General features: G+C 37.6%; 1 protein-coding gene across 5 annotated transcripts in view; it reads left to right on the top strand.

Annotated features, from left to right (window-relative positions):
• Window positions 1–19,276, top strand: part of slc4a10a (solute carrier family 4 member 10a) — a 49,996-nt gene that overhangs the window by 23,113 nt on the left and 7,607 nt on the right. For all 5 annotated transcript variants that reach the window (XR_007932556.1, XM_051912108.1, XM_051912107.1 and 2 more), the window contains 21 exons: window positions 3,190–3,333; window positions 3,423–3,561; window positions 4,851–5,011; window positions 6,832–7,020; window positions 8,900–8,988; window positions 9,712–9,869; window positions 9,991–10,078; window positions 10,182–10,328; window positions 11,340–11,440; window positions 11,552–11,726; window positions 11,823–11,956; window positions 12,342–12,587; window positions 12,708–12,813; window positions 14,912–15,073; window positions 15,298–15,411; window positions 15,520–15,681; window positions 15,783–16,034; window positions 16,132–16,200; window positions 17,996–18,169; window positions 18,255–18,377; window positions 18,500–18,564. Coding sequence is in view for 4 of the 5 variants with exons in the window: in XM_051912108.1 (XP_051768068.1) it covers window positions 3,190–3,333; window positions 3,423–3,561; window positions 4,851–5,011; window positions 6,832–7,020; window positions 8,900–8,988; window positions 9,712–9,869; window positions 9,991–10,078; window positions 10,182–10,328; window positions 11,340–11,440; window positions 11,552–11,726; window positions 11,823–11,956; window positions 12,342–12,587; window positions 12,708–12,813; window positions 14,912–15,073; window positions 15,298–15,411; window positions 15,520–15,681; window positions 15,783–16,034; window positions 16,132–16,200; window positions 17,996–18,169; window positions 18,255–18,377; window positions 18,500–18,564 (2,998 nt within the window). In the remaining variant the exon portion in view is untranslated. The remainder of the gene's footprint in view (window positions 1–3,189; window positions 3,334–3,422; window positions 3,562–4,850; window positions 5,012–6,831; window positions 7,021–8,899; window positions 8,989–9,711; window positions 9,870–9,990; window positions 10,079–10,181; window positions 10,329–11,339; window positions 11,441–11,551; window positions 11,727–11,822; window positions 11,957–12,341; window positions 12,588–12,707; window positions 12,814–14,911; window positions 15,074–15,297; window positions 15,412–15,519; window positions 15,682–15,782; window positions 16,035–16,131; window positions 16,201–17,995; window positions 18,170–18,254; window positions 18,378–18,499; window positions 18,565–19,276) is intronic.

Genomic DNA, 19,276 nt, shown 5'->3' with positions numbered 1-19,276 from the left:
ATAAAGTCATACTGTAAAATATAAACGTGGAATTGAGAGATATATAATCGCAATTACCTCAGAGGCAGAAACAGGCGTCCACAAAAGGCCCCGATATATCACATCCTGATAGCAATCAATAATAGAAGTGGTCTAAATATTAAAACATGTACGTATATCTTCTGTGGAAGTCTCAAATGTCCATCCAATCATTGCATTCGGTACGGTATTTGGTATTTCCATACCTCTGTGCACACTGCCCTGTTCCCGCTATGTCATAACAGTCATATGTTTTTAAAGGAGGAATAGCTTTAGAGAGTGGGATCTCATGCTTTCAAAGCTAGCTTTCTATTGCTATCCTCTCCGAAATTGCCTACCCTACCTTTAAAAATGAAAAAAAAAAAAACAGTATCGCTTTTAATTAAAATTACAACTTCAGTTTCTACTATAAAGCAGCTCTCCAGTGTGTTCATATTTTATTTGTGTCTGACCTCGACGGACTGTACAGAAGAAATGAACCAGAGAAGAAGGCGGATCCTCAGAGCCACACCAACCTATTACTTCATTTTCAAGGACCAATGGTAGTTTGAAGGTGTTTACCAGCCGGATCAAACTTTTTCAGAAGCTGTATCGAACCTGATTTTGTTTAAAATAACATCACACCAGTTTGTTCTTCTATTTCACTTGAAGAATTTCAGGGCCTTGAAGGTCCCTAAGCCCCAAAATTGGGCTCCAATGTTGTTTATTTCCCAACGTCCTTTAAAATCTTTATTTGTGTTCTGCAGAAGAAAGAAATGCATAAGACAGACTGACAAAAGAATGTTTATTTTTGAGTGAACAATCCTATTAATGTCTTTGTAACTGCTCTGAATTGTAGTGTTTAGATGATGTTTAGAGGACTTTTCACTGAAAGTGACTCAGCTTTGTATGAACTACCACATGGCCACACACATACCTCAAGGCTGCAGGGGGAAGATATCAGTGAAGGGAATGAGATAAAAGCGCACATGTGTATGTTTGTGTCGACCCTGGAGGTCTTTATCACTTATTTAGATGCTAAATTGCATGACTGAGTGAGCCGGTGAAACTAAAGCTCATTAGAGTGTGTATCTCTGAAAAGTGAGATGCAGGTTATATTAAAAACTGATGAGGTGATTCAGAAGACACAGTCAGCATGGGCCATCAGCCGTTTCTATATGCAGATCTGCATCACACACTAAAGTCGTGACGTAAAGGTCTGATTTTTGGCTCCTGCTTCTCTGTGTCTGTGCCCAGGGCTGGAATCACACAAGCACACATATGTGCTCTCTCTCCCCACAGACACTGTCAAGCTGCATCTTTGTTCAGAGAGACACATTGAGCTGGAGGGAGGGGCTGCAGAGGGAGAGAGAGGGATTTAATGCTATAGTTTAATCTGAGACTGTAAACAAGAACAGCAAAACAAAGTACAGAATCACTGAATCTGATTATATGACTGCAGAGATTGAATCTTACACAACAGTCTTCTGCATCTGCTAGACACTTTAAGATGAACAAATAAAAAACCTATTCATCTTAAAGTAACAGTTCACCCAAAAAAACCCAACAACAACATTTTGTCATAATTTTTAATCAGACAGTGACACTAAGTGTGTGTGTAGCCATGTGATAGTACACACTTATCACGTTTGGTTCAATTAAAACGAATCCTGGTGCGATTGCTCTGTTAGTGCGGTTCATTTGAACATGTGTGAAGGCTGCCATCTGAACCCTGGTGTGCACCAAACAAACGGACAGAGGGTGCGTTCACACTTGTAGTTCAGTTTGTTCGGTTCATTTGGTCCGGACCAAAAATAAAAAAAAAACATTTAGTCCTGGCCCGTTTAGCGTTCAGATTGGCAATTTTATCACCGAACCAAAAGATACCCAACCTAAAGGGAAAGGGATATGTTCACATCCTGATTAGTAGGATTTTATGACGTATTGCCTATTTTGAGACGGAACTTACTGAACTTCCAAAACAATGCTGTGTGCTGAGGTAAATGCGCTTGGTGTGTGTGTGTAGCCTGCATAGGATGGTACTTTGGCCAGCTGGGAACTCGTGAAGAGCTTATAAAATATGTAAAGGAGTCAAAACAGCGGCGGGAATCCCTTTGTCACACACAAATGTTCTGCTGCGTGGAGATACACGTCTGATGCCTGTGATGGGCAAACTCGCGACTATGTTGAGAAAAAAAACGATATGCATGAGGATTCTGTCCTTTTTAGGGTCTCATCTTCCTGTTTTTGGTTTGTTTACATGTCTTTGGTCCGTGTTGCGTTCATATATCATTCGAACAGCACCAGAGTTCATTAAGGAAGCGAACCAAGACCCATCTTTTCAGCGGTCTCGGTCCGCTTGTTTGGTGCGCACCAGGGTTCGGATGGCAGCGTTCACACATGTTCAAATGAACCGCACTAACAGAGCAATCGCACCAGGGTTCGTTTTAGTCGAACGAAACATGACAAGTGTGAGCACACCCAGAGACTGCTGAAAAGATGGGTCTCGGTCCGCTTCCAAATGAACTCTGGGGCGGTTCGAATGATATATGAACGCAACATGGACCAAACACATGTAAACAAAGCAAAAACAGGAAAATGAGACCCTAAAAAGGACATAATCCTCACAGATATCGGTCTTTCTCATCATAGTCGCGAGTTTGCCCATCACAGGCATCAGATGCGTGTCTCCACGCAGCAGATCCTTTGTGTGTGTGGCGGAGGAATTCCCATTTTATAAGACGTTTTATAAGCTCTTCACGAGTTCCCAGCTGATAAGAGCAGATAACACCGGAAGCCAGACACATTTAATTTACAAATGGCCGCACCCACTCTTACATAAAAAATCAGGTGGATATGCAGATTAGGTTTGTATTTCTTACTGTTAAAAACTGGGGCTGTCAATAGAATAAAAAATCACAATTAATCTCATGATCTCCAACCAGTCTTTAGAAAGAAGAATAAAGAAAGTAGTAGTAACAGTAGTAATGTCAAAATTGGTTAGTGTATTAAAAACATTTCCATGGACTGCCAAGCACTCTCTTTCGGCCCACGTAGGTTCCTTGGATCCTGTTTAAACGACAGATTTTTAAAAATAAACTGGTCAGTGGGTTCCTTTGATTTGATGTATATAGTAGTTATTTAGTTAAAGTTGTATTGTGATAACTGCACTCTTCTTTTTGTCCCTGGCAGGCCACCGTACCCTCTACATTGGTGTGCATGTACCTTTGGGTCGGAGATCACACAGACGACATCGTCACCATGGACACCGCCACAGGAAGAGGTCACGAGAAAGAGACTCAGGAACCGAAGATGGCAGAGAATCGCCTTCATACAGTAAGACTGACTCTCTAGATGGATAAATGAAAACTTGATTATGTCAAAAAGGACAAAGATAAGACATGAAAACTATTGCTTCTCTCTAGCGGACACACCATCACAGCGTGTACAGTTTCTGCTGGGAATGGAGGATGATGAGGAACATATTCCTCATGCTCTCTTCACTGAGCTGGATGAGATTTGCCTGAAAGAGGGAGAGGACGCAGAATGGAAAGAGATGGCTAGGTACAAATCCACACAAATGCATGGAGGATACACAAAGTGACAGGGACATTTTTGAAAAAAATAAAATATATATATATATATTTATATACACACACACACACACATATATATATATATGTGTGTGTGTGTGTGTGTGTATGTGCCAATGGTCGGTGACTTAAGGAAATTTACTGGCCATAAATATTTTTTACCAGCCATGAAACATAGAGTAATCCTTATTTACGTTACAAAAGTCTTTCAGTCTAGAATAGTGAGTGATTTTTCTTTGTCTTTTGTTGTTTGATTAACATTAAAAACACAGACAGCAGCGCAACAGGAATATTGGGCTGCTGTCACTTGAAGTGCCAATGCACGGATCTAATATACTGATACACATGCATTTTCTTTCTCAACTGTTTAAGTAGTCTACTTGCGCATCTACTTGCACTTGAATATTTAAATTGGCAAGGCTTAAACTTTTGTGACGATGCAGCACTGGCCCATCAACTGTCTTGAACGTTGTTCATGTTTATTCACGTTCATGTTCTCACAACATTGCATTGTTAAAATTCATAAAAATGTTAACAACCAAATGGCGATTGACACTGGTTCATATACTCGCCAACACCGATTTTTACTCGCATTTGGCGCTTGGCGAGTGTTAAATTTTGGCCCTGGGTACCCCTGGAACTGGGTTGGTCCCCTTTTTGCCTTCAGAACTGCTTTATTATACTATTATACCAAATTCTGACCCTACCACCTGACCCTCCATGCAAATTGTAGCCTCAGTTTCATGTTCTTAGCTGACAGGAGTGGCACCCGGTGTGATCTTCTGCTGCTGTAGCCATTCTTCTTCAAGGTTCGATATGTTGTGTGTTCAGAGATGCTCTTCTGCAAACCTCGGTTGTAAGAAGTGGTTATTTGAATTACTCTTGCCTTTCTATCTGCTCAAACCAGTCTGACCATTCTCCTCTGACCTCTGGCATCAACAAGGCATTTTCACCCAGAACTTCTGCTCACTGGATCTTTTATCTTTTTCAGCCCATAAAAATTATATTGTTAAAATTATAGTATAGGCTGTAACCCTAACATTGAACTGGAACATGAATTTATATTGAACTAAACAAAGAGCTCCTCTACAGAGCAATATTTGTGGTTTGAAATATAAGATTGTATCCATTACAACTAATGCAATACCAGTTGGTGGTACTGCAGCTAAATGAGAAAACTAATTTAATTGTCATTCTAATTTTCTCTTTTTTCTCCCACTCTTCCTGTTCTTCTTTCTCATTCCCCTTATTTGTCTCTAGATGGCTGAAGTTTGAGGAGGATGTGGAGGATGGAGGGGAGAGGTGGAGTAAGCCATATGTGGCTACTCTTTCCCTTCATAGCCTGTTTGAGCTGCGGAGCTGCATCCTAAATGGCACCGTCATGCTGGACATGAGGGCCAACTCACTGGAGGAGATCGCAGGTACAGAGTCCTAAAACATTGCAACTAAAGCAATCAGCATTTTAATTATAAAAATATTGTGCTAGAGGTGCTGTTTTATATACTTTTTAGGGTGGATTTTTCAAGATCTGTGCATGTCTTTCAGCTAATATTCTAATGAACGCCAACAACTCTTAACCTAACAGAAAAGGAGTTTGTGATGGTTCTCTTTCAGCCCTGAATCAAAAAGTTAAATAATCATAATAAACATTAATAGTGAAATTAGATAGATGCTAATGTTTGCGAACAGTAACCATATGTGACACCATATGACCCAAAACTGACTGAAAATTTGTTTTTGCAATTTCTACTCTGTCTTTTTCACAAAAAAATCGCACCTTTAATTAAAGTCAAATAGTTGAAAGAAAAAAAATTCTTATCATTAAACTTTTTTTTTTCCTCTGAATTATAGCCTACATTCCACGATTATTTGCACCCCTTGATTTAAAACTTTGTGCGACCTCCCTTTAGATAACAACTCTGGATCTTCTCCTATAATGCGTAATAAGGTTGATGAACATATGGCAAGAGATCTGAGATCATTCCTCCATACAGAATCTCTCCAGATCCTTCAGATTCAGAGGTCCATGCCTGTGGACTTTTTTCTTTAGCTCATCCCACAGGTTTTTTATGGGTCAGGGGACTGCTGTGTCCATGCTAATACCTTCATTCTGTGGTCAGTGAACTATTCTGTTGTTTATTTTGAGATGTGCTTTGGATCATGCTGGAAGATCAAACCACGGCCCAGTTTAAGATCCCTGACAGGGTCAGTCAGGTGTTGATTTAATATCTGCTGGTACTTAATGGAGTACCATCTATCCTAACAAGAAAATTAAAAGAAAATTAGCCCTACAGCATTAAAAAAACACCATCATACTTCACAGTGGGGTTGAGGTACTTTTCTACATGGCTATGTTTCTGTCTATGCCAAACCCTCCTCTGGTGTTTTTTCCAAAAAGCTTTATTTTGGGCTCATCTGACCATAAAACCCAGTCCCACTGAAAGTTCCAGTAATGGAAACTGTAGGTGTAAGCGATTGCTGTTTGATGTCACTAAAGGCTTTTTTTATTGCAACCTTCCCAAACAAATTTTGGTTATATAGGTGAAGTAAGAGTGTAAGGCTAAACACTGCTACTGTACTGACAATTTCTAACATTTTGGCTGTGTGAGATTCTCCAGCTTTGTTGTTGTTGAGTATCAAAAAAATACAAGTTTTTATATTTACCAAGGGTACCAATATTTGTGGAGCCCACTATATATATATATATATATATATATATATATATATACACACATACATGTAACCATTTAGACTCTTGGCCATCTCTTACCATACAGGTCCATAAAGACTGTCCATAAATTTTCTTGGTGATAGTTTTTTCGGGGTAGGTCACCAGGTTTTTCCCAAACCCTCCCCATTACATGGCTTTGGGCTCACATACACGCATTCACACCTATGGACAATTTTGTGTCTCCAATTCACCTGTACTGCATGTTTTTGGAATTTAGAGGAAACCCACACAGATACAGGGAGAACATACAAACTCCACAGGGTCCCACTATCCACTGAACCACTGTGCCGCCCATATATAGTGCGTTAGTATTGGGTTGTATAGTGTCACATATTGTTATTATTTGCAAGCATTAGCATCTAGCTAATTTCACTGTATATAGAACTATATACTATATATCTCCTTGATGAAGTATCAATTTCTTTAAAACAAAATCCTACTGACCCTATACTTCTGAATGGTACTTTAAATTCTGTATAAATGGCTTTATTTATTATCTTTATTTTTAAGATATGGTTTTGGACCAGCACGAGACGTCAGGTTTTTTGGGGGAGGAGGTGAGGAAGAAGGTCCGAAATGCTCTCCTTAAACAGCACCACCATCAGAACCAGAAGAAACTGGCTAACCGGATTCCCATCGTACGCTCTTTCGCAGATATCGGCAGAAAGCAGTCTGAACCACACTCCATGGATAAGAATGGTACTCCTCCACATGCTCCAGCAGATGCATTGTTTTACATTTGTCATGCATGTGTCTTATCATCCTTTTTTAATGGTGTGTCTATCTGTGTTTCCCAGTTATCTTCATGACCAATTCGCCCCCCAGTCCCCGCTCCTCACTCTGGTCTAGGTTCAGTCGCAGTGTGAGAAACAGACAGGTGCTCTTATGTAAAGCCTGGTCCCTCAGGTGTCCCAAGTGTGTGTCAGCTCCCCAGAAACCCCACCCATGCTCTTCTGCCCCCTCTGCCCCAGACAACCCCCTCATCCATCCCAAAAAAACTTTCATCCCCTTCAGCAAACGATTAAGCCCGCCTTACGGTTACCATGTCATCCCCACCATCGACCCTGATGAAGAGCCACTATCAGGCAATATGATCATAGATTCACTTGTACTCTAAAGGTGCAGTCACATTAGTGAAATTTCAGCAAAATTTTGCGAACACAAACAGTCCATTGTCAATAGTTAGACACAAAAATCACATTCAAACCAAGCAGCTTTCTATTGGTCAACGCAGTGAATTTGTGTGACCAACTTGAACCCAAAGCGAAATCTGCATGGAGAAATCTTTCGCCCTAATGCGAAATTTCTTATTGTGTGAATTCCTATTTAAATAATTGGATTTTGCTTGTGGAAATTGTGGAAATCACTAAATGTGACCACACCTTACGTATAGATGTGGAATGTCTAGATACCGCAATAGGATGTTCTCATGTCAGTTCATTTGCAAGTTTATGGGTGGATCTTGGCCTTTGCAATATGGTGGATATGCAAATGCATCATGGTAATTAGCAAGAGTTGATACAGCGTCATTAAGGGTGTGTTCACACTTGTAGTTTGGCTCTCTTAGTTTTTTTGGTCCGAACCAAAAAAAAAAAAAAAAAGATACATTTAGTCCTGGTTTACTTAGTATTCGCACTGTAATTTTTAACACCGAACCTAAAGATAAAACACAAAAAACAGCTTTTATGACGTATGTTCGTTGTTAGTGTGTACATATGATGACATTTTTTACCAGCTGAAAACTCACAGAGAGCTGATAAAATGTATAAATAAGTCAAAACAGTGCCAGGAATTTCTCCGTTACACATACAAATTAAGATCTGCAAGCAAGGAGACGGTGGTTTTGACGCATGTACCATACTATAATGGGGAACATATCTCCTATAACGAGAAGAACCAGGCATCCTTGAGCATTCTGTCCTTTTTAGGGTTGCATTTTGTGACATCACATCCTGTTTTGGGTTCGTTTAGATGTCTTTGTTCTGTGTTGCTCTCATATTTCAGTCGAACTACACCAGTTGTTTGTTTGGAAGCAGACCGAGACTCACTTGTCTCAGTACACTTGTTTGGTGCACACCAAAGTTCGAAAAGCGTTCAAACTTATTCAAATGAACCCCACTACCAGAGCAACACCAGAGTTTTAATTGAGCTAAACCTGCCAAGTGTGAACACACCCTTAGGTATTCCACATCTATTATCTAACCAACAATATACTTAGCGTTAGCGTAGCATTTAACCACTTCAGTTTGCATTTAACCACATAGGACATAGTTTTTAGAGAACTGTGTTTTGCAGTAGACTTATAGATATCCAACCTCATCTAATTATTTCTTCACTGCTTCTAGATTAAATTTTTTTTTTAAAGTTTGATTTAGATTTAGACAATGCTAGGAGGTTTGTAACTGGCTTCCTTAAGCTGTTCCTTACAACTATTTTTTTAACCAGGTAAGGGTGCATAGGTCTTAATCTCTCTTCGACCTTAACATTACTGTCTTTTTTCTAAAGAATCAAATCTGTTTTTATATGATAGTCTGTTATATATTTCCTCTGTTTTGTATGTTTGCTTCACTGCTTCCAGGTCAGATGGTGTCTCCTCAGGCTCAGCCCACCACTACAGAGGGACGAGGGGATGGCAGTCGTGAGAACAGTGCTGTTGACTTCAGCAAAGTAAGAATCACATTTCAGACAGTTGTAAATCTTACTCTGTATATTTATATTTTAAATATACAAATATATACTACCATTCAAAAGTTTGGGGTCAGTAAGGTGTTTTTTAAGTAATTGTTCAGAAAGGATGCATTAAATTGATCAATAGTTACAGTAAAGACTTTGATGTTGTTACACAGGTTTTCTATTTCAAATAAATGCTGTCATTTTAAACTTTCTGTTAATCCTGAAAAAATGCATCACGGTTTCCACAAAAAAATATTAAGCAGCTGTTTTCAACATTAATAAAAATAAGCAGTATTTGATGGGCACCAAATCAACAAATTAAGATGATTTCGGAAGGATCATGTGACACTAAAATCTGGAGTTATGGCTGCTGAAAATTCAGCTTTGCAATCACAAGAATAAATTACATTTGAAAAATCATTAAAATAGAAGACAGTTATTTTAAATTGTAATAATATTTCTCAATGTTACTGTTTTTACTGTATTTTTGATCAAATAAATGCAGCCTTGGTGAGCATAAGATACCGCTTAGTGCAAATAATATATTAAATTACATCATTTAAATAATGATAACGATTTAGGGGCAACACTGTGCTTTATAAGCATGCTTTGTCAACAAATAAAGGTTCATACCAACAATTTTAATACCATGGTAGTGTCAGTATTGATAGTTTATAAAAAGTTTGTTGCTGAGGAAGCATGTTTTTGTGTCTGCAGATAGACCTCCACTTCATGAAGAAAATCCCACCGGGGGCTGAGGCATCTAACATCCTAGTGGGTGAACTAGAGTTTTTGGAGAAACCTGTGGTGGCCTTCATCCGTCTGTCCCCCGCTGTGCTGCTCAATGGCCTGGCAGAGGTTCCCATCACCACCAGGTAAGAGCAGGGAGATCTTTGCAATAAACTCAAGAAATGTGTTAATGTCTCAATCATTCAAGTTCATTTTGCAGAGTGGTGTGCCTCAGGGTTCACTTCTAAGCCCTTTGTCATTGTGCAGGTTTCTCTTCATTCTGCTGGGGCCGATGGGGAAAGGGCCTCAGTACCACGAGATTGGCCGTTCCATCGCCACGCTCATGACAGACGAGGTTAGTACTATGGACTACCCTGTGTTTGTTTCTATTCATGATGACATACTATAGGCAGCTGGCTGTTGTGTGTGCTAATTTCACCTGAACGTCTCTTTTTCAGGTGTTCCATGATGTGGCTTATAAAGCAAAGGATCGTTCTGACCTTGTGGCAGGAATCGATGAGTTTTTGGACCAGGTGACTGTGCTGCCCCCAGGCGAGTGGGATCCCACCATCAGAATAGAGCCGCCCAAAAATGTGCCCTCACAGGTAACCCAGTTCTGAAACTCCATGTGCTAATCCATCACAGATCTGATGCTGGAATTAGTGATTTTATTTTGAAAACTGAAAATATTCTGGCTAAAAATGAATTTTCGGTTTGGGCTGAAACAGTTTTGGAGGGCCAAAATTATTGATCAAAATGGTGATGTAGTCACCTCAGTTCAGTGTCAGTGCAGAGTATGCTTGATCCGATCATATCTTCATCTTTACTAATTGCTATTGCACAAAATAAACAAGAATGAACATCAGAAGGTATGTTGAAAGATAGTGAAATGTATCATGTCTCATGTAATCACTCAATCAGCTTGTAAACATTATGTCACATAACATTACATTTACCTCAGGAAAGCCATTAAATGTCCATAGCTCATTAGTCAGCTACTGTAGTCAGCCATAGCAGTTAGTCAACTCTAGAGAGGAGCATTTTGCTAAATATATGCACTATATTGCATATTCATTATATTTTTACTTAACCTGTTGTCTTCATTACTTATTTGAATTTGAATAAATCTGTCATGAAAATAAGTTTTTATACTAATTGGAGTGGTACTGGTAGGTTTACGTGGGAAATCTGTGATTCCAAAGTACCTGTACAGTATCCACCGGTGCGGTGACTGATAGCCACACATTCTCCTCAAAGCATTAGATTCATCCGCGCTGAGGAGCCGTGCCGACGCACAACACATGTAAAGATGATAATTCCGCAAATAACTGCAATTGCAGGTTTCGAACAGAGATGGCGACAAAGAGGCACAACTTACGGACTGCAGCTTTAAATATTTATATAAAACTCAGTATTTTGATTATTAAATACATTTAATTACTTAATTGATTATTAAATAAATGTTATTTTCGGTTTTGGTTTTCAGCTAAATAAAAAACTTTAATTTTGGTTTTGGTAAAAAAATAATTTCGGTGCATCACTAGCTGGAATAGTTCATATTCTTATTTCCAGTCTGAGATCAGTGGTAATGTTGGTTTTATGTCTTAATCTGGCAGGAGAAGCGGAAGGTTCCCCCTCTGGCCAATGGAGGGGCTGATCTGGGGGAGGCTGAGGAGCACGGAGGCCACGGAGGACCAGAGCTACAGCGCACAGGGAGGTAAATAATCTGTAAATACTGTCCATAACTTTTTGTGTTCGTAAATTCTGTCAATCCCAATGTCGGAGACAGACCTGGATCTCAGATGATGTCTTGTAATTGGATCTACAGGTTATTTGGTGGCTTATTTCTGGACATCAAGCGTAAGGCTCCTCACTACCTGTCAGATTACACAGATGCCGTAAGTTTGCAGTGTCTCGCCTCCTTCCTCTTTCTGTACTGCGCCTGCATGTCTCCTGTGATCACCTTCGGAGGTCTGCTGGGAGAAGCTACAGAAGGACGCATAGTAAGAACACATATACGTGAATTTATATTGGCAAAAACATGTATATTGGTTAATTATGCTGTAACTGATGTTATATTCTTCCCAATTCTCTCTTAGAGTGCAATAGAGTCTCTATTTGGAGCCTCTATGACGGGTATAGCATACTCTTTGTTTGCTGGGCAGCCCCTCACTATCCTGGGCAGCACGGGACCTGTCTTGGTCTTTGAGAAAATCCTCTTCAAATTCTGCAAGTGAGGCTTTTTCGATTAATTTGCAATAAGCAGTTCAAAGTGTGTCAAAGTCGGATTACGGGAGGAATTCACTAAAAATGAATTGTGCTGATAGAGTTCATCTATCTATCTATCTATCTATCTATCATCATCTAATCTTTATGTCTATCTGTCTATCTAATCTAACTATAATATCTTTTTTTTCACACAAAAGAAAAAGAGCTTATACAAAGTACTTTCCCACAAACCAAAATGTATTTTTTTTTTTTAATAAATATTTTTTAATTAGCTGAAATATCACGGAGGAAAGTGCCATAATTATTTAATTATTTTTATAATTTGTAAGAGTCATTTTAATTGTAGGACACAAATTCAAGTCAATCTCATTTTGTGTCTTTCTCCTCAGAGAGTATGGTTTGTCCTACCTCTCCTTACGCGTGTGTATCGGTCTGTGGACGGCCTTTTTCTGTCTTTTGCTGGTTGCCACAGACGCCAGCTCGCTGGTGTGCTACATTACACGATTCACAGAGGAAGCCTTCGCTTCCCTCATCTGCATCATCTTCATCTATGAGGCTCTGGAGAAACTTATTCATCTGGGGGAGACATACCCTTTCAACATGCACAACGACCTCAACCAGCTCACCCAGTACTCGTGAGTACTGACACACACATATCATTCTTCCTCAAGGTCACAGCTATGATTCAACTGTACGTGTTAATAAAGTTATCAATGTGAAATATTGTGATGTATTTATGTGTGTGTGTTTTGCAGGTGTGTGTGCACAATGCCTAAAGAACCCAGTAATGCCACACTGAATTACTGGGAGGAAAAAAACATCACTGCATCTGAGATTGACTGGTTAGGCCTAGATGTCAAGGTGAGTGTGACTGTTGGTGCATTCAAGTCCTCTTGGTAAGTTTGTATTTACAAGTTCAAAGTCGTAATTATGACATCAGGTACGTTCAAGTCACTGTGGTTTTTTTAAACTCTACTTCTACAAAATGATGAATAAAGAATGCGAATCAGGTGTGTTTTTGCTTTTTTTATGTTTTTGTACAATTTATGAAGGTGCTGTAAATTGAATCATAATATATTCTTTCATAATTGTACAATACTATTGTATTTTGTACATGTGACTAGTTTTATTGTAAATGAAAAAATTATAATAGCCTTCATTTCAACAAATTTACTGCCAATACAGACGTCCACCATATTTTCTCACTGACATGTTCCCAACTGGGCGTAAAGAAAGTTTTATAATCAAAAGTTGTTAAATTTGCTGTGGTTTTCCTGTGTGTTCAACTTGCAAATATGATCTTTCCAGCATGATTTGAACGTACCATATGGCTTTGTTCTAAATGGAATACTAGCATGCATAATACTGTTTTGAAAATTAAAAATAGGACATGAAACTATATGCATTATGCAATGATAACCAATTTTGTGGGAAAAAAAAGGATTAAAAAACTCTTTGCAGTTCAATCAAATAACAAAAAATAAGAAAAGGGAAAGTAAAATTTTACTGAGGATATTACATCCTGTTCATTTGTCACAGTAGTATGCTAAATTGTCATATGACCTCCACTGTCATCTTGAAAATAAATATAGATATTTTATGGTTCCATTTAAAAACAAAAGTCAGAGTCAAGACAGTGTTAATAAATGGTACTTCATTTATCACTCTCAAAATTGAAGGTCATTGAGTGCATTGCATTGTGGGATAATGTGTTTCACATATACCATGCTCTAGTTTTATATTTCACATTTTTCCAAATAATGGATCATCTGTGCATACAGAAAATTTGCATGCAATTTATGGTATACACATTGCATACTACTTTCTTTCAAAAACAGTAGGTAGTATCCCTTATGGAATATACAAAATATAATGCAATATATTACATAATACATTTCCATATATGGGAAACAAGTGCTTATATTTTTCAATATACTGCAATATATGCATTGACCATGTATGGCTATATATTGATGCATATAAAATATTTAGAAATGAAGACAAAAATAGCATTACATGTAATATTCATAAAGTTTTATCCTTTATTGTGTACATATATTGCACATACATGTTCCCATTTAAATGTCAATGTATTGTACACACATACAGTATATACACACATTCAGAGAATGAGTTACAGCAGACTTCTAGTTCCCAGCATGCATTGCTTCTGACTGTTAAAGGAGAGTAAATGTTAAAATTAAGTGTCATTTCATGTGTTTTGCTAAATATTAATATAGGGGGAGATCTGTTAGTGTTTAAAGTTGTATTATTTTGGAATTTAAAAGGTTTTCTGGTATGTCTGTGATGATTGGCCAAACACCATTAAGACTATAATTACTTTATTTAAACAGTAATGGCTGTGCGCTGTTCAGCACAGTGAAAGCATCTTTGCTAAACACTTTAGTACATGCAGGTGTGCTTGTGATATATAAGTAAATATATTGTCACATATTATATGAAAAGCGGCAATTCCTTATGTATTATTCAATATATTGTAATACATTAACACAATATATTATTTTCAAATATACAGTTAAATCATTTAATATATTGATCATTCATATATAGGGAAATATATGTTCTTTGCGTAAAGGATACACTATCCTGAACATTCCCACAGACACCTGCGTCTCATTTCTTTGGCTCAGATATGGGTTAATACATTTCAGTTACTCATACTTTAATAAAAGCAAATCCTCTGCTGTTTCACCTCAGTTCCCCTCCCTTCATATTTAAGCTCCTACACACACACACACACACACACACACACACACACACACACACACACACACACACACACACACAAACAATCTAATCCACTATAAACAAATCCTTGTGATATTTCCATAGTTACACATGACTGTATATGAATTTATCCGTTTTCTCTGGATGTTGTGTTTATCTGTCTTCTTCATCAGAAGCAGATGTGATTATTTTGTCTTATGTTGTGTCTCAGGGCTGTGTGGAGAACAAGGGTGAGTTTGTGGGCAGCGCCTGTGGCCATCACGGGCCATACATACCTGACGTCCTCTTCTGGTCTGTCATTCTCTTCTTCTCTACAGTTGCTATGTCCTCCTTCCTTAAGGAGTTCAAAACAAGTCGTTACTTCCCCACCAAGGCAAGAAGCTTGTGTGTGTGTTTCAGTATAGAATAGTACAGACAACTGTGAAAGTATGTGTGTGTGGATTTATGTGGATTTATCTCCCCACTGTACAGCAGTTGTTGTTGGCTAACTGTAACCTATAAATAGTTTTCAATCAGGGAGTCTGTAAAAAATCTAAAGGATCACAGTTTTATGTTCAGTTTCTACTGCTTATTCCAATTCTGTGTGTTTCTCAACAGGTGCGGGCAGTTATCAGCGATTTTGCTGTTTTCCTCACCATCATGACCATGGTTCTGACTGACTATGCTCTGGGGATCCCCTCCACAAAACTACAGGTTCCTAATGAGTTTAAAGTGAGTCGTATTACAGTATTACAGTACTGTGTCATTTTCATTTGTAGATTTTCACATAAATCTATCCTCAGTATATGAATATGTAATTGATCACATGACTTCTCACAGCCAACCAGAGATGACCGTGGCTGGTTCATCAGCCCAGTGGGACCAAACCCATGGTGGACCACTATTGTGACCTTCATCCCAGCTCTGTTGTGCACCATCCTCATCTTCATGGACCAACAAATCACTGCCGTTATTATTAACAGGAAGGAACATAAGCTGAAGGTTTGTCACTAATTCACAATATGCTCCTTTTGGTTAACAAATAATCTTGTACACTTAATGAGATGTCACATGTCTTTCGTTGTGTATGTGTGCATCCACAGAAAGGCTGTGGGTATCATCTGGACCTGTTTGTGGTGGGTGTGATGCTGGGCGTGTGCTCTCTCATGGGCCTCCCGTGGTTCGTGGCTGCAACGGTGCTGTCAATCAGCCACGTGAACAGCCTGAAATTGGAGTCTGAATGCTCAGCACCTGGTGAACAGCCCAAGTTCTTGGGCATCAGAGAGCAGCGCTTCACCGGCCTCATGATATTCGTTCTTATGGGAAGCTCAGTATTTATGACTTCCATACTGAAGGTCAGTGATCTTCTTTTGATCAACAGATGATAGTTACAAACTTGCATTGAAAAAGAAAACTTTTTTTTAATGATTATTATTTTGCTTTTGTCCTCAGCATATCCCAATGCCTGTGTTATATGGAGTTTTCCTCTATATGGGAGCGTCGTCTCTCAGAGGCATACAGGTACTAAAGTTACTAAAGTCATATATTGTGCTTAATAGTTATTAATTCCAACATATGTAGGTGTGGCTTATGTGTTATTTTAGTATTATTTATATAGAAGTCTCTTATGCTCACCAAGGCTGCATTTATTTGATCCAAAAAACAGTAAAAACAGAAATATTGTGAAATATGATTACAATTTAAAAGAGCTGTTGTCTATTTTAATATATTTTAAAATGTAATATTTCCTCTGATTGTGAAAGCTGAATTAGTGTCCCAGTGTTAGGGCTGCACGATTTGGAGAAAAAATCTAATTGCGATTTTTCTTGTTAAAATTGCGATTTTATAAAACAAATGAAGTTTTTTTTTACAAACAATACCAGGCTTATTTTGCTTGTTTGTAAGGCTGCACAATTTGGCCTGAAACTTTGTGCTAATATATTATTTTGACTAATTATTTTTATTATTATTATTATTATCATTATTGCTAAATAAAAATATTAAACCAAATAAGAAATATTGCTGTTGTAATAACTTTCATTATTAAAGTATTTAGCATTAGTATTTAATTATAAATATAACTATAATAATTAGAAAATATTTAAAACGTGTATGACAAAATGTGGGGTTACTTGTTAACATGCAAGCAGTATGTCTATAAATCATTAGAAAGGTCTAAGGATTTATTATCAAATATATTATTATGATAAAAATCTGTCTCAATAATTTCTTTATTTTTGTCAGGAGGTATGCAAAATCAAAAATGGAGTCCATGTATTTAATATGAACTACATGCCTCTTATGCATCCACTGTGGAAAAAAAACGAATAGGAACCCTGAATAGGATTGAGTGAGCTTTACTTGGCGCTAAACATGTCTGTTTCATACTGGACGCCGGAGGGCGCCCTTGAGCAGATACTCCAAATACTCCAAATATACGCAATATAACAAACGCTGTTCCAGGAAATCCCCAATGGGCATCATGCTATTGCTGTGACTGAATAAAAGGAAGGTAGAAACGCTTTGATTGATTAAACATGAATAAAATAAACAGACGACTACAACAATACATGGTTTATATGTTTTCTTCAAGCCTTCTCGGGTATTTCCGTAATAATAAAGTTTATAATCCAATGCTAATCAAAATGCTATTTCAAACACTCGACGTTATGAAGTGAGTTTGGAGTAAAAACACATTAAATGTTGTCTTTTGTTAAAAAAAAAAAAGTTCGTAAAGGCTTCTCATGTTTGGAAAGTTTGTATATTTGACGTGTGTTGCTTTTTCTAATGCAGTGCTCTCAGATGGAGCGTCATTTACTACTGATCACAGAGCAGCTCTTCACATATTTATATAATTAAAAATCGCAGCCTTTGCAATGTCATAATCGCACTAAGCCAAATCGCTGTTTCGATTCGATTACGATTAATCGTGCAGCCCTACCCAGTGTTATGTTAGAATTATTTGTGTACTATTATAATATTTAATAATATTTTAAATTATATTTTCAGTTTTAATTTTAAGTTTTAAGTAATTTTGTCTTGTGCTTTTGTCATTTTTTTAAAAAAAATTTCTATTTAGATTTAATTTATTTTTTGTTTTTCATTTGTATTTTATTTTTTGTATTTTTTATTTGTATATAGTTTTAGGCATTTTAGTACTAAATTGAAGTTTTTTTTTATTTTATTTTTAAGTTTTTCACCTAATATTTATATGTTATTTTAGCTTAATTTCAATCAACAACACTAAAATGCATCCAGATACTTTTCATGGACATTTTGTGCAGTTCTAACCGTGTTGGGTGTGTTTGCCGTTCAGTTCTTTGATCGTCTGAAGCTGTTTGGGATGCCGACAAAACACCAGCCTGATTTTATCTACCTGAGACATGTCCCGCTGAGAAAAGTTCACCTGTTCACCATCATCCAGCTCAGCTGCCTGGTGCTTCTCTGGGTCATCAAAACCTCCAGAGCCGCCATAGTCTTTCCTATGATGGTAAGACGTGTGTGTTTGTAGATATCTGTGTGTGTGTGTGCATGATCATCAAGATCTCATATGATGTCTGTGTGTTTTCTTGCAGGTCTTAGCCCTTGTGTTCATCCGTAAGCTGTTAGATTTTGTCTTCTCTAAGCGAGATCTCAGCTGGCTTGATGACCTCATGCCTGAAAGCAAGAAGAAAAAAATGGAAGATGCACAACAAGAGGTACCACCACCACCCATCACGCACTGCTATTGGTTGCGCCCTGTGACGACGCTATTGGCTGTCAATGACCAATCACTGAAGACACTGTTTTATCACGAGCATGTTCTTTCTCTCAATTTCAGGAGAATCAGTGTGTTTTAATGGAGGATGAAGGAATTGTACAAGTGCCCCTGGAGGGGCATTATAAGTAAGTAGGAAAAACTACAGTGTTTGTACACTGTAGAATTGGTATCCTACCATTTCTACATAATCTAACCTTTAAATCTAGTTTTGGTAATGCATTTATTTTGATTCAGTGATTAAAAATATTTTTGACTTGAATAATTATTAGTAATTTGACCAATTAATTTAGACGAAGCACAATTTTGTAGGAAACATACACTATCATTCAAAAGTTTGAGTCAGATTTTTTAAAAGAAATTATATAGTACAGGTGCTGGTCATATAATTAGAATATCATCAAAAAGTTCATTTTTTTATTATAAATTATTTTTAAAAATGAAACTTTCATATATTCTAGATTCCCTACATGTAAAGTAAAACATTTCAAAAGTTTTTTTTTTAAAATTTTGATGATTAGAGCGTACAGCTCATGAAAGTCCAAAATCCAGTATTTCAAAATATTAGAATATTTCCTAAGACCAATCAAAAAATGGATTTGCAAAACAGAAAAGTTCAAGTTCTTTAAAGTATGTTCTTTTGTGCACTCAATACTTGATCGGCAGGACATATTACAGCAAATGACTTGCTCCTAGCACAAATTACTGCATCAGTGAAGTGTGGCATGGAAGTGATCAGCCTGTGGCACTGCTGAGGCACTATTGAGCCTTCAGATCATCTGTATATTGTTGGATCGACTGTTTCTCATCTTTCTCTTGAAAATATCCCATAGATTCAGG

The sequence above is a fragment of the Ctenopharyngodon idella genome, chromosome 11 (assembly GCF_019924925.1).
Source record: "Ctenopharyngodon idella isolate HZGC_01 chromosome 11, HZGC01, whole genome shotgun sequence".
In the NCBI taxonomy this organism is placed as follows: domain Eukaryota; kingdom Metazoa; phylum Chordata; class Actinopteri; order Cypriniformes; family Xenocyprididae; genus Ctenopharyngodon; species Ctenopharyngodon idella.
This window is presented reverse-complemented; position numbering and strand designations above follow the sequence as displayed.